This window comes from Mytilus trossulus, chromosome 1 (assembly GCF_036588685.1).
Source record: "Mytilus trossulus isolate FHL-02 chromosome 1, PNRI_Mtr1.1.1.hap1, whole genome shotgun sequence".
Lineage (NCBI taxonomy): Eukaryota > Metazoa > Mollusca > Bivalvia > Mytilida > Mytilidae > Mytilus > Mytilus trossulus.
The window spans coordinates 67,233,808-67,248,627 of NC_086373.1; the positions used below are offsets into that span (position 1 = coordinate 67,233,808).

The window sequence follows — 14,820 nt, forward strand, 5'->3', positions numbered from 1 at the left end:
ACATCAGATTATCCTTAGTTACCAAATAAAAAAGAAAACTAAAATTTTCAATCACTTTTTGATAATTTAGCTGTAACAATGTTTCAGAGAACAACAAAGAAGTAGAGATTTAGATATAGTAACAGGTTTCCAGCTTATGGATGGAGATATGCATCTATTTATACTGGAGGGAATGAGAGAAAGGGCTGTGATGTCACTATGGGACTCCCTCCCTAGACCAGAAAATACAGGTAGGCTAGAAATAACCTTGGTTCATATCTGCTTGAGTGAATTATTGTCAGATATAATGCTTTCAGTGACTCATTTGGTAGCAAGATATACTGTTTAAGTTATGGGAGTTATCAAGGAGGAATTATTTTGATTAAACATGTTTTGTCAAGAAAAGTAGCATGATTTATGATCAAATGTCAACTGTTTGCTCAAGTTTACTTATCTTCATTGAAATAGAACCTTATAAATAAAATTTAAAAAAATCATTGAAATGTTAATGACAAATAAAATGGAATAGAAAATAATAATAATAAAAGGGTAAGGATGATTAATTCCAGTAGATGAATAAAGGTCAACCTTATGACCTTTGTCTTTAATTACCATTGAAATGGAATATTATGTTATCCTTTTAATTTAAGGAGGCTATTTCAGATGTTTATGTATATGTATTATTTCAGATGTTCGTGTATTATATAACTCTGACTATAGTTTTGGTGAAAGATTATATGGACCGTTGGATGTTGATCTATGTAGAGTAAAGCTTCATGAACCCTTGTCTATCATAGTCCAGCAACCTTTATTGTATGTAAGAGACATGGTGCCAAGACCTTGTTTTGAAGCTCTAGTCAAATTGTATGAGGTAAGTTGAAAGCAGATGTTTGATTTTATTATTTTTATATATTTTGAGCAACACCATTTGAAAAAAAACATTATGGACATTTTAAACTTGCATGATCACTGTCGTATCTTATATTCAGTGAGGACTTTGCAATATATATTTGTAGTTAAGGGGGTTTTGATGAACATCATCATTTGGTGAGCTTATGTTTAACTAGTTTTGTGCGTGCTTGACTCTCTCCATTTTATTTTCATCATTGGAACTACGTGTACAACAAATGGTATTGAACAGAGAAAACTACATTATAAAAATCATTTCAGAAAAAGAACTAGAGAATTTAACTTATGTTTTCATAACCTTTCAGATAACAAAGTTAACTCAGATGAAAAATGTTGTAAGGAATGGCTTGTTTCCAACTGCAGATATGGTGATATCTATGAGTAAAGAGTTTGGTGTTCCTTTAACACAGGAGGACTTTGAAGGTAAGGGTAAAACATGGTACAGGGGTAGACATGAGAGTTGAGTTTTCAGAAGTGTTTTATATTTTGATATCTATGAGTAAAGAGTTTTGTGTTCCATTAACACAGAAGGACTTTGAAGGTAAGGAGTAAAAACCATGTGACCTTAAACTTTATGATAATAGATATAAGAAGATGTGGTATGAGTGCTGTTCATACAACTCTCTATCCAAGTCACAAGTTGTAAAATTAAACCATTATTTGTCAAAGTACTTCAACACAAAGCCTTGGCTCAAACCAAACAGCAAGCTATAATGGACCCAAAACATGACTAGTATAAAACCATTCAAATGGGAAAACCAATGGTCTAAGGTCTAATCTATATAAAAAAAAACAAGAAACACTATCAACCACATCATCAAACAACAACCACTGAACATCAGGTTTGACTAAGGACAGGTGCAAACAAAAGTAGCAGGTTTAAATGTTTTTAGGTTTTTTATTGGTACTAAACTTCACCCTTACCTGAAACAATAGTGTAACATCACACCATAGAAAGACATACTATAAAATATCAATTGAAATGGCTAAACTCAATCAAAAGACATTAACAAAAACAAGTGAACATACACTGAATGAATAAATTTGTTCTTTGACACAAGGTAAATACAAAATCAATAAAATAAGGGATGAGAAACAGAAGTGGTAAGCTGTTGGTTAATATTTCTTTATTTTATCAGTAAATTACTTGTTTAATCATTATTTCTATTTCTTTTACATTTTGTCCAAAGAATAACAAACAGTAAGGGAAAAAAGTTATTCTGTAAAACTCTTATTTTATCATTATTTAATTTTTTTTAATGTTTTTTTCCCACAGAATTACAGCCAGTTAGAGAAAAGACAATGGAGGAAACAGAAGTGAGAATTGAAGAAGAACCAAATATACTGAGACAGACGTCCAGAATCTGGACTCCTATTGACCACTTGAACAAAGATTATATAGATAAATTGGCGTCACCAGAAAAAGAAAAGACTAAATTAGATTTTATTAAGGAAAATAAGGTAACTTAAAGACTTTTAGTTTCAAAATTACTTTTAAGAATAAATATTCTGACAAATTTTTTAACACAACATTTTGATGTGATTTTCAAAATTGAAATATTTTCTTGAAAAAAGGTAGTAACGAGATACTGGATCTACTATTCATTTGTTATCACATTGATCAAAGTGCTTTTAATATAGGTTTTTTTAATTAATTCTGAACAACTTATTTCAAACATTGAAAACTTTTTTTTCTAAAAGGAAATGATTAAATTTGCCAGTGATATCAACAAAGCTGAGAATGACATGAATAAAGTTCCTACAGTTAAAGCAGACGTCAAGGTGGCACACAATTATAGCACACATCATCTCAATTCAACAGAACTTGCTAAAGAAAAGCTCAGACAGATGTTGGCTCAGGTAAGTTTTCAATACAATTAGTTAAAGCAATGGAACTATATAGAATTAAACTTCAATATCTCTGAGTTGAGGTCATCGGGCTCAATGCTTTATAAATAATGTTTTGACCAATCAGTTACCTTAAAAAAACCTTAAAAAAACAATGGCTATTTCAATAATGCAGCATTATTTCTGAATTGTCCTTGAAATAAGGATAGAAATATGCCTGCATGCCTTCTCTAGCAGAAGAATAAGTAGTGTAAATGCGTAGATTCTTTTTTTTAGGAATATTTGCCACTGGATGTTTGCAAGCAACTAATCAATCAATAAAAATATAGTCAAGATCATTCGTCATTTATTAAAAAAAAATGGACTGAACTGATAAGAGAGGTGAAAGATATCGATGGGATATTTCAACTCATAAACAGACTAAGACTACAAACTGACAATGCCATGGTAAAATACAACCAAAGACAAACAAAAGTATACAAAACATATCATAGAAAACTAAAGACTGAGCAGCACGAACCCCCAAAAAACTGGGGCTGAAAATAATTTGAAAAACCTTAATTCCAATATTTGATAACAAAATTCATTTATGCAAGATCAGCTTTGTAACACTATCTTCTCCAAATATTTTGTTGTTTCACATGCAAATTTATTTAAATCTGCCAATTTTATATATCATTTGGTAAAAATATAATTCTTTACAGAACCCTGACACAAGATATACATACTCCCAAGACTATCATCACTCTATGACAGTGGTACCAGTTAATGTGGAAGCTCTGAAGAAACAAGCAGAGGCCGAGTCAAAGGCTCGATGGAAGACAGAGAAAGGATTGATTTATCCTGGTTTCAGGACAATGCAGGAGAGTAACATACATCCCAAGAAACCAGGAACACCAAGAAGGGACTCACTACGAGAGGTAAATAATTTTCATAATAGTAGTATTGAGTAATGTTATGCATTGAAAAATCTTCAGGTTTTCTTTTTTTAATGCCCCTACCATCACTAGAGGGGGCATTAAGTGGTACCATCCTTGTGTATGTCCAAAAGTTATCTTACTTTACAATGCTCATTGACACAAAACACAGATCAAGTGGGTGGCATCACTTTTTATGTTCTCAAGTTATGCCCCTTTATAAACATAGACACAGTCTCCAAATATTCTAATCATGCTTGGTTATATATCATCATAAATAAAAATTTTAAATGTTTAAAGATGAAACCAGTTGTTTTAACTATTTATGAGGAGAAAAATGCTTTTATCACTTATTATCCGTTTTAAAATAGATCCTACTACTCCATCTAGTGTAGTGAGGCTTTCATGTTTAATTTCCCCTGCATTTATTTCACACCAGGGCCATTTTCAAACACACTTTTGTACCTTCACTTTAATTCATAGAACCATATATCCTTATGTCTGCTTTGAGGTTCTAACAATATTATGGCTTATTACTAAACAAACCACCAATTTATAAACACCTTAATATAGTCCAAAACCACAATATAATGACAGGTTTTGATCAAAAGTCTATTTAAAGAAATAAATCTTTAACCAAAACTGAAATTATGTAGGAACTAATATAAATTGTAATGAATTTATTCATGTTTTATTATTTCAGCAATGGATTGAAAACATACTCCATGTTGGATTGCTACAACCACCACTTAATAGAGACAAGTTCCCATGGCAACATAGATCAGAGGACCTTGAACTCTATAGGAGACCAGCTACAACATTTGGCAGGGAACCAGTTACAATTCATCTAGCAGGACAAAAACTCAAACAAGAAAAATTAGAATCTTTTAAACAAGACTATGAAACATGGAAATCTAAGATAATTGTGAAGGATCCAAGAGGACATTTTCATCGCTGTTTACCAGAAACAGAAATGAATGAGAAAGGCCAGAATCAAATTGATAAATTGAAAGGTTTATTGAAAGAAAAACCAGAAAAGTTAAGTTTGAAACGACCTGGCTTTTCCTTGAGAGATATACCACCTTTAAATGTTGTTCTAAATCCAAGTGTCGACTCATTATCTAGACTGGAAGGCAAGCCTTTATTACCGGCTGTTGCAGGAGAGGGTAATGAGAAAAACAAAGGATTCAATCCAGGTCCATTTGAGGAAAACAGCTGGGTAATGGAAAAGAATAAAATACCAGTACCAGACTATGAACATCAAAGATTCAGGTTCAAGAAAGGACAGGACTTTAAGTGAGTATAGTATATATTTATTGTCATTAGAACCAACTTTTCGATAATAAATTTGATCTAAATTAATTATAGATATAGGATATATATCATTATATAAATATTGCCTTTTGGTCAATCCTCCTCAAAGTAAGACATTACTAGTTTCTTGTTGCAATATCTATATCATGTGAAATCATACTAGTGTTGCATATTTGTCAATCTATTAAAAACTCAATCAATGTTATAATGGGTCAGGGATTAAGTAGTAAGAAGTTGCTACTACAATGTGAAAATGTTTACACAAGTGTATTCTTTTCATTATTGAATGCTGGCAAGGGTATTTAAGACTTTGTTACTGGAGAAAGATAAAAAAAATAAATAAAAAAAATACACAACACAGGCAAAAAATTAGGCATATCAAAATTTTCTTTGGTCAGTTATTTTAAGAATAGTTCCAGCTGGGCAGTTAATAATTATAAATGATATTTTTCTATTTCTGTACTTACTTTTTATAAGATGTAAATGAAATAAATATTACTCTAATTTCAGTGCAATACATAAAGAAAGGGCATTACTTCACAGAAAAGATATTATCCCTTTGACAGATTCTGAGAGAGATAATCATTTGTTTAGGATACCTGATGATCCCAAACGATTTGGAGCACTGCCAGAATTGACATTGGGACCTGAGAACCCTGCCCAGGAATCAAGAACCTCAATTAATCAATCAGTGGTGGACCCCATGAACTCACAAACGAATATGATGACTAACAGTCAAGCACAATTAGAAACTGCTGTTCAGTAGCGATTTTCCTCAAGAGATTTCTCATGAGGAATATCTCATAACATGTGATTGTGCTTTATAGATCAATTGGAGATGTTTAAATGAATTCAGATCCTTGTAAAGGGAGATAATTTGTTTTAAATTATCTTCTTTTGCAATTATCTTATTCTGTAAACAAGTGCTGTATAAATTGTCTCCCTTTGCTTGCATGGGTTTAGTGAGTGCAGTATTATATATTGTACTTGAGTGTAATGGATTAAATATATGTAGTACCAGAAGTCCAGAAATGGAATTGTAAGGTACTAGTAATGGACAATTAATGGACAAGTTACTGTAATGGACTTCTGGTAGCATGAGTTAGCTGCTTTTATCTTGTAAGATCAGATAACAAGTTTAAAGTAGAACAAGTGAGAAACAGGGTTCTGTAAAATATTTTTATTTGTGTTGTACTAATTTACATTCTTTACATTAATTTGTTTAACAAAAGTATTTAATTTCCAACAAAAAAATTACCAATAAAGTATTAATTTTTCATTGATTAATCTTTTTTAATATAGTTTTAATTCGAGGTCCAACCAACAAATTAATTTCCAGAAATCATTAGATTGGATCAAAAATTAATTTTGATTTTATTGTATTGAGAAGTAATATCTATTTTCTGTTCATGTCAACTGGAATTGATAACAAGACCTGCTTTTGTGATTCCTTTTCTTAGGAAAAATTGGTTTGGACATAATATATGTTTATCTACAAAGGACAAACAAACAAAAAGGCCTACAAAAGTTTGCTTATGGTGCTTTTTTCTGTAATAAAAATAGTGAGATGTTCATGTGCATATAAGCCAACTCTTCCACTATTGTTTTCTTTTCTGTTCTGGAATTGATTGTTTAATACAGGGCAAAAAAACTTTCTATTTGAATTCAATGGATGGGGATTATTTTAGAAAGAAAGGACAAAATTAGTAAAGATTTAATGCAGGGGGAGGTAATATAAAAGTGCCAATCAATGGCAGTTTGAACAGCTCTAACCAATATTTGTAACCGTAATTGGTTTATGAATTTTACATTTTATTATTGTTATAAATGATATAAATATATTGGCTAATTAGTTTATACTTTATTACTTATTATTTTACATGCAATTGGAAGTATTGCGAAAAAAAGTCTGTTTAAATGCTTAAAGTATCTTAGATCTGGATAAAGTTAAAATTTTTAAATATTTGAGAATTTAAAGGGCATTTGATCTTTAAAAACATAATAAAATTAATGATAAATGTAAATACTTAGTACCAGGCAATAGTCTTTTTGTGGTCTATAACTGCTGTGTAAATTTGTAACTAACTGCTGTAGCACTCTGCTGAATTGTATATAGTATTTTAAATTTACTTTTTACATTATTTATATATTTATTTTGTATAAAGGACATGAACTTAAGATTTGTCTTACCAAATCGGTGGTAAACTGCTGACATAATAGATAATTATTGTATAGAATAAGATAGAGGTGTCAACTCTTCAAATGTTATAGGGAGGCCCTGATTAAAAAAAAAGGAAATCTCCACTGAAGACAAGTCTCATTAAAACTGGACTGCCCCTGCCCCTTATTTGACTACATATAGTCTGTTTTTAGCTTAAGCAGTGTTCTGTAAAGCAGGAAACTTACACAATGAGCTTATTTTCCCCTTGCTTTGTGACTAAGGTCAATTCTTGAAGATATTCTTGGATCTAAATTTAATTTTCGACGATGAAAAATATCAAAGAGGAGGAAGTCAACAAAATAACACCTCACAAACTGATTTAGCTATTGCAGTAATGAATTTTGAACTCCGGTAAAATAAAGTATACAACTGTGTTTTTTCATATTACACATTGCCCAATCTGCCTGACCTAACTGACTGGTAAATTATTGTTTTAGCCATCTAATAGATAAACGACTGAATAGTAGTAGTTGCTTTAGCCAATTAATTCATAAATGACTGAATCATTAATGTATTTTTAATCAAAATGTACAATTTCTTCAACAGCCAATCTCCCAAAAGAGACAAATTCCTCGGAGGGAAAAAAATCTTTTTGAGGGTATTTGGAAAGTTGACATCTAATATATTGTAGTATAGTATTAGTGCCTTGTGTAGTTAGGACTAGATATCAGTATTAGATATTTCAAAGGGAAATTTCTAATATTGATGTTAAGTAATTGTTGATGAGCAAAATGTGATATTTTTTGTTTTTAAATATTTTACGAATATATTATTCATGTGTGACTATTCCATCCAGTTATTTTGTTTTATAATTTTATTGATTCTTTCCATCCATTCCAAGTTTGTGACTCAGTTTAAAAAAAATATACAATAATAAATAATTTCTTTTGAGAAATTAGGTACCCAAGATGAACCCTTGAATTTTAAAATAAACCATCGATTCAATCATCCATTTTGAAGTTTCAGTGATATTGTACCTTACTGTTTTAATTAACCTCTTGCATATTGCCAATTTTTGGAGTGATGCTTTATATGTTATGTCCATAATTATATCTATGTAATTTTCTGTTTTGATACATGTATTTTATTGTCATGCACAAATAACCATCAAAATGATAATTATATTTGTTTCAATAGTATTTTTTTATTTTTGTTAATATGAAATCATTATTTCACAAATGGTGCCTAGAACTCTTTTTTCACGTACTAGATAGTCAACTGTTATTTCTTATATGTTTGTCATTAATATTAGTCAATTTCAAAGTAAATCCGCATAGCAAGTTATTTCAGTGCTGAGCTATTTTTTTGGGGAAACAAATATACTGTGTTGTGTTTAAAGGCTAATTAAATTTATTCTCTTTTACGTTTTTATTGTCATTTAACCTACAGTAAGCTACACTATTATTTCCTTTTGTAACAGGTTTTTAAATGATTTTTAATTTAAATGCAAACATCAGTTATATAAACTGCTGCAGACATGACATAGTTAATTAATTATTGTTAATTTTACACGTATGTATTCTGTTTTCTGTGATAAAACACTTGTTATTTTTGTGATTCAGTATTGAATACAATTTTGTCTTGACCGATATTCGTTGTTTTTATTCATTTGTCTTTTTCACGATTTTTTTCTGTGTTCTATTTTGGGTAGGGATGATTGAGTGTCAATGATCATCTAGCCATTTTATCCTAGCTTTTCAGAAAATGGTTCGAGACTGTCTGTGATCATAACCAACAATTGTAAGGACCTAGTTTGAAATTACTTTCAAAATGTAAAAAAAACTACCAAGTTGAATTCTACTTTCCTCCATTCCATGGCCAGTTCACCTCAAAATATAAACAGAATAAAATAATTGCAAATTCGCCAAACTTCGCTTCCAGTTTTTATTTCCTGAGATAACCAACTGACCATCTAGTGTACTAAGATTGGAGTCAAATGTACCTTGCCACAAGAAGGGTCAGAACTCACATCCTCAGTGTTGATAGGCTAGAGACCACCAAAAAATTATGCCACTGAGCCACCCTGATCAAACTAGGATCTTTCTGATATAAACATGTTGTTCTTTAGTTGTCATTTGTTGATGTGGATTAGACTGTTAGGATTCCTGTTTGAATGGTTTTACACTAGTCATTTGGGGCCCATTACAGCTTGCTGTTCGGTTTAATCCAAAGCTCCAAGTTGAAGATTGTGCATTTAACTATACCGGTAATGGTTTACTGTTATAAATTACCACATTGCCAGAAAGGCATCCAATAAAATAAAAAAAAATGCACTGGATTTAAATGTCAATGAGACAACTATCCACCAGACACCAAATGATGTAAATGCAAGCCACAATAGGTAATCATATGATCTTCAACAATGAGCAAATCCTTATCCATGTAATAAGCTACAAGAGTTCCAAACGTGAAACATGAAAAATGTTCTGAGACTAATGGCCTAATCTTTATTCAAAATAATAAACAGAAAGCAACCAACAACAAGCACTATCTTACAGAACATTGTAGGGTTAAACATGATAAAGTAAGCTAGAAAGGACAAGATTGCCAAATAATCCAGATACACTTGTACGTACTGGTCCTAACCACCTCCTCATGAATTCCTGAGAGAATTAATGTCTGTGTGTAATTTGATATGCTTCCAGCAGGCAAAGACTATTGTGGTCAAGGCTCATGGATGTAAGACCAGACCCTGAAGAGCTCATGTTTTCCCCAAGACTTTAACCATCATGCACATACTAAACCAGATAAACAAATACAATTGGAAATGAGACAAAATATTGGTTTGGACAAACTACTAACAGTTTTATTAACTTATTTCATTATATAATAAACAATGCCAATGTACTTTGAAAAAATCATAAAAAGTCAATTGTTTCGCAAATATCAATTTACTGATAAGTCTGTGGTTCTCTATAAGCCCTTGCCCAAAGTGTTGCTTTTCCAGCAGTGGTGTTAACAAGTTGTTTATAGTTTAGTTCATGTCAAATTTGACATGTGAAAAGTTCACATGAGAATAATGTTAATCTTAATTTATGTGAAATTCACTTGAATATTTTCACAAAAGTTTCATGTTACTTCCAATTCACTATAACCATAAGTCTTCACATTATTGAGTTTCATGAAATATTCCATCACAGTGTTACGATCTATTTGATTAAAGATGTCATATGGAATTGAATAATAAATTACTGCCTTGTCCTCATCATCTAGCTTTTGGTTCTTCCTCAGCTTCTCCAGATGTGAAACTCTTATTTCTAATAAGGTAAAGATGACCTGTAAAATATTAAAATAATCATATATAACTACATAACATGATTGTTTCATTATAATACATTATTTTGATAGGCTAGTTTCAATCTGAAATCAAGCTTTTTTTCAACAACAAAAATGCAACATTCATGATGACACCAGCTACCACAATAAACAGGTAAATAAAAGAAAAAAACTTGATAGAAATCTTGTTTTCACAATATTGTTTAAAAAAAAACGTAGTTATAAGTATTGAATGCCTCTTTTGAAGGGTCAATATAGCCCACAGGGACTGCAGTTTGGACAAAAATGGTGTCAAGTGGCGTATGAACTTGAATATCAATGGGCTTCTATATCTTGACTCAGGCTAACCCTGTACAAAGTTTGATAAAAAAAAAAATCATTGTAGGAATCAGTCTAGTGTGTACACAACAAATTGTTATTTCATGTGTCATGATGACCTTGACCTTTGATAAAAAACATTCAACTTTCAGATCATGATAAGGGCTAATCACACACCAAGTTAGAATCAAATCTGTTGAAGTATGCTTTCTAACCCCAAAAAAAAGTTCATGACCTTTGAACTTGAAAATAAATAAGTTTTATTGATCTTGACAAGAGATGTAAACCATGTATAAACAAATTTTGTTCAAATATTTTAACAAATGATGTATCTAGAATATTGACCATGTAGTCTTAAAAGTGTCTGTTTAATTTAAACAGGTGGATAGGGGAGTATAATCTACAAACTTAATCATATATCTTTTTGGAAGAAAAAAGCTTCTCAAATTTAATTTCTTTAAAATTTCACCTTTACACCATCAATAATCATGCCAGGCATTCTTCCCACATTTGCATTTGAGTCTTTTAAACATCTGTTCAGATCGAATAGCAATTCTCCAGCATGCTGGCCAAAAACCTTATTACTATTGTATATAGGTAGGAATCGTGAGCTGGTGGTCACTTTAGATGAACTTTTCTTCTTTCTACAGACTCTTGAGAGATCAGCGGACATATTGTCAGAGGATGATGATTCTGAAGATGAACTATTTACAGGACACATTTCCAGTTTTGTAACCTCCATTCTCCTGGCAAGTTCATCAACTGAATCCCTTCCAGATTCATTCATAAACTTCAAATCTGAAGGCCTTTTTACCTAAAAGAAGAAAATATTTGATGTCATATATTTGCTTTAAAGACAGTCAAAACAAAAAAGAGCGATGATGACTGCCCTCTGTACACAGAAATCTTAACTCAAGCTGTAGCTAAATTTATTGAATTATTAGTCCTCAATTATTGTACAAAATCAGTCATTTTTTTATGAGTACAAGTCACTGCAAAACTGTCTGTCAAATTTTCTGACTTCTGCTTCCTTTTTCAGATTTTTTGGGACTGATTGTAAAGAACTTTGCATTAACCGTGATAAATGAAATCATTCTAATTCCCCAAAATTGGTATGTCTTGTTACCAACCAAAACATTAACTACTATCATGACTATAATACAAAATAAGACTTCATCTTCATCACATGTCAAACCTCCTTCATACTCCGTACTATTCTACAATTTATATACTGTTGGCATAGATATAAGTTAGTAAACTTGAAAACTTTGGAATTCTCAATTGTTACATTAAACATGTACAACTCTTCAAAATTATCCAGATTGATTAATTGTTAAACTTATGTGAAAGCCATTTTATGAATATAACCATAATAACCTAACAATGATTCTGATCTTTAATATTCATTTTTGTACCTCCACAATAGATGCCACTGGCAATTCTGTTTCCTCATAACTGGAACACAATTCTTCTGGTAGACCTCTTTTCATCAATCTCATATCAGGATTAGAAGTTGCACATTTTGAACCTCTAAAATTTTCCCAAACAGTTGGCTCACCTTTATTATCAACAAGTGAACACCTAAAATACAAAATGTTATATTGATGGTATTCATGGAGTCAACTGAGGAGATATGCTAGCACAGTGAAATTGATAAAGGAAAATGCTCTGTATTTTGTTATTTGTGTTTATGAATTGCGGATCTATCCAGTTTTTAACTTTTCAAGTTTTATTGTTTGTTTGAGTGTTCTGTTGTTATGACACTGTCTAAGGTTGGGTTTTTTTAAAGTTGAGTGCTCACAAACATCTGTGACTGCAAATAAATCTGCATACCAAAAAATTAAAGACTTATCATAAAAGGTTCTTATTAAAGTGACCTAGTCATGCTAGTCACAAACTTGAACATGAAAACAATTAAAAAATGTCAGAGTCAATGGAACATGACTGAAGGGGCAGCAGTAAAATTATTTCCAAGGAAATGAGATGTGCCCATCCCAATGAAACTGCATATCAAACATCAATGACATATTACTGGTTTATCTTAAACTGACCTAATCAGAAACTTATATATTTTTTTTCCGTCATCGCTGCTAGAATACATGTTCGTGCAATGTACATTTAAATTAGAAAGATTCATTAAAGTATATCTAGAGCTAACTCACTCTGGTTTCAAACAGCATAACACAGCAAAATCACTTATAAAACGTATAAATGTTCCTTCATTTATTGTTTTATTCATTTGTGTTCTGTACTCTTCACATTTTCTAGCAAGTGTCTGGACTGCTATCATAAACTCTCTTATAGTTGATCGTACAAATCTGAAAAAAAGAAAGTGCTATTATCATGATAATGATTAGTTAAGTTTTCTCATTTGAATTGTTTTACATTTGTCATTTCAGGGCCTTTAAACATGTTAAAAGCTGACCATTCAGTTTGGGCTTTGCACATTGTTGAAGGCTGTACAGTGACCTATAGTAGTTTATTTCTGTATCTTGGGGTCTTGAGGAGAGTTGTCTCATTGGCAATTATTTTAGAATTTTGGGTCATCAATGCTCTTCAGCTTTGTACTTGTTTGGCTTTTTACTATTTTGATCTGAGCATCAATGATGAGACTTACAACTGTATGTACAACAATGTAGTTGAAACGCATGTACATGTATGCTGTATTAAATTAAAAGCCTGGTACCTTTGATAACTATACCATATCTTCTTTGTAATATTGAAAAGGTGACCAATATAAAAAAAGAAGATGTGATATGATTGCCAATGAGACAACTATCCACAAGAAACCAAAATGACACAGACATTAACAACTATACATTTTTTAGGTCACAGCCTTCAACAATGAGCAAAGCCCAAACCACATACATGTAGTCAGCTATCCACATAGTCAGCTACATTTTATAAAAGGCCCCAATATGACATGTATGACATGTATGACAAAGAGAAAACTAATGGCCTTATTTGTCATGTTTGTATTAAAAAAAGTGACTGAAAAAACAAACATGTAACACATAAACAAACGACAACCACTGAAATACAGGCTCCTGACTTGGGACAGGCACATACAATTGTACATAAATAATGCTGTGGGGTTAAACATGTTGCATGCCAGCAGCATGTCCTAATGTCCCATCACCTTGAATAAAGAAATTCCCCTCTCTCCCCTATTGAAAACGAATGTTTAAAATATTTACCTATCTGGATCCTTCATAGACCTCTCTATAGTGTCCTTTATTACACCTTTCAGTTGTTTGGTAATGCCTGTTGTAGGATAATGAGCCACTGATTGACATAATATCAGTTCCATAAATTTAACATCGAAGTTTAAATAAGACTTCACTTTCTCCATATATTCACTTTGATTTTCGCTTAGTTCTTCATTTGATATTTTTTCCAACATCGATGAAGGAGTTTTCGCTGTGCCGCTACAAAAAATGTGCAGCTCTTTCTCCACATCTTTTCGTGACCATTGTGATACCAAAATATGTAAATTGGAAGAAGATGATAAATAATTAGTCCGTTTACTTTTACAGGACCCGCTAGATACATTGTTATCCATGTCATGCATTTTATCTGACATGTTCGCCAGATCGGTTAACACAATTTGTTTTGTCTGAGTGGCGTACACTTTCGGTTAAATTGAAAGGGGAATGAAACGAGCAGATTGGTCTATTCTTATATGCATCTTCTTCCAAATACGGAGAACCTCTTTCGTTTGTAAATGTAAAGCTGAGACTGTCTCAGTGTAAACTTATATTGTTACACTATTTCCCTCACGAAAATCATTTAAATCTATAGATTCCTGTGTGATATAATCAGGATTTACTTGTTCGTGAATTAAGATCACTAATGAGGAGAATTTTTCCCGTCAGTATTTGCAAAAAAAACTCTAATTTCCTTTTTCTAAATATTCGAAATATTTTTCATTTGCATGTACAGTACTGTACAGAGAAATAACTCTGTTTTTCTATGGGTCAAGTAACTTGAGTGTATTATCATATGAAAATTCTATGAAAAAGATATTAAAGAATTAAT

The 14,820-nt window shown here is 31.5% G+C and overlaps 2 protein-coding genes across 8 annotated transcripts in view; one reads left to right on the forward strand and one right to left on the reverse strand.

The window, feature by feature from the left end:
- Window positions 1-8,779, forward strand: part of LOC134682986 (uncharacterized) — a 38,628-nt gene extending 29,849 nt beyond the window's left edge. For all 7 annotated transcript variants that reach the window (XM_063541962.1, XM_063541981.1, XM_063541972.1 and 4 more), the window contains 8 exons: window positions 88-230; window positions 669-850; window positions 1,194-1,311; window positions 2,165-2,349; window positions 2,590-2,748; window positions 3,441-3,656; window positions 4,357-4,949; window positions 5,478-8,779. In XM_063541962.1, coding sequence (XP_063398032.1) covers window positions 88-230; window positions 669-850; window positions 1,194-1,311; window positions 2,165-2,349; window positions 2,590-2,748; window positions 3,441-3,656; window positions 4,357-4,949; window positions 5,478-5,733 — 1,852 coding nt within the window. In that variant the 3' untranslated portion in view covers window positions 5,734-8,779. The remainder of the gene's footprint in view (window positions 1-87; window positions 231-668; window positions 851-1,193; window positions 1,312-2,164; window positions 2,350-2,589; window positions 2,749-3,440; window positions 3,657-4,356; window positions 4,950-5,477) is intronic.
- Window positions 8,780-10,060: 1,281 nt separating this feature from the next.
- On the reverse strand, window positions 10,061-14,428 carry LOC134683022 (uncharacterized). Its single transcript, XM_063542025.1, has 5 exons — window positions 13,980-14,428; window positions 12,945-13,100; window positions 12,198-12,363; window positions 11,252-11,596; window positions 10,061-10,464 (listed from the first exon to the last, which is right to left on the reverse strand). The coding sequence occupies exons 1-5, from the start codon at window positions 14,363-14,365 to the stop codon at window positions 10,258-10,260; spliced, it is 1,260 nt and encodes a 419-aa protein (XP_063398095.1). The 5' UTR covers window positions 14,366-14,428; the 3' UTR covers window positions 10,061-10,257.
- Window positions 14,429-14,820: the final 392 nt, after the last annotated feature.

What these genes read in the sequence shown, in the direction of transcription:
- LOC134683022 (XM_063542025.1), bottom strand. Translation starts at nt 14,365, where the DNA reads ATGTCAGATAAAATGCATGACATGGATAACAATGTATCTAGCGGGTCC. An exon ending in TCTATGAAGGATCCAGATAG is followed by an intron (nt 13,101 to 13,979) that starts GTAAATATTTTA and finishes TCTTTTTTTCAG; the next exon opens with ATTTGTACGATCAACTATAA. An exon ending in CAGTGGCATCTATTGTGGAG is followed by an intron (nt 11,597 to 12,197) that starts GTACAAAAATGA and finishes TTCTTCTTTTAG; the next exon opens with GTAAAAAGGCCTTCAGATTT.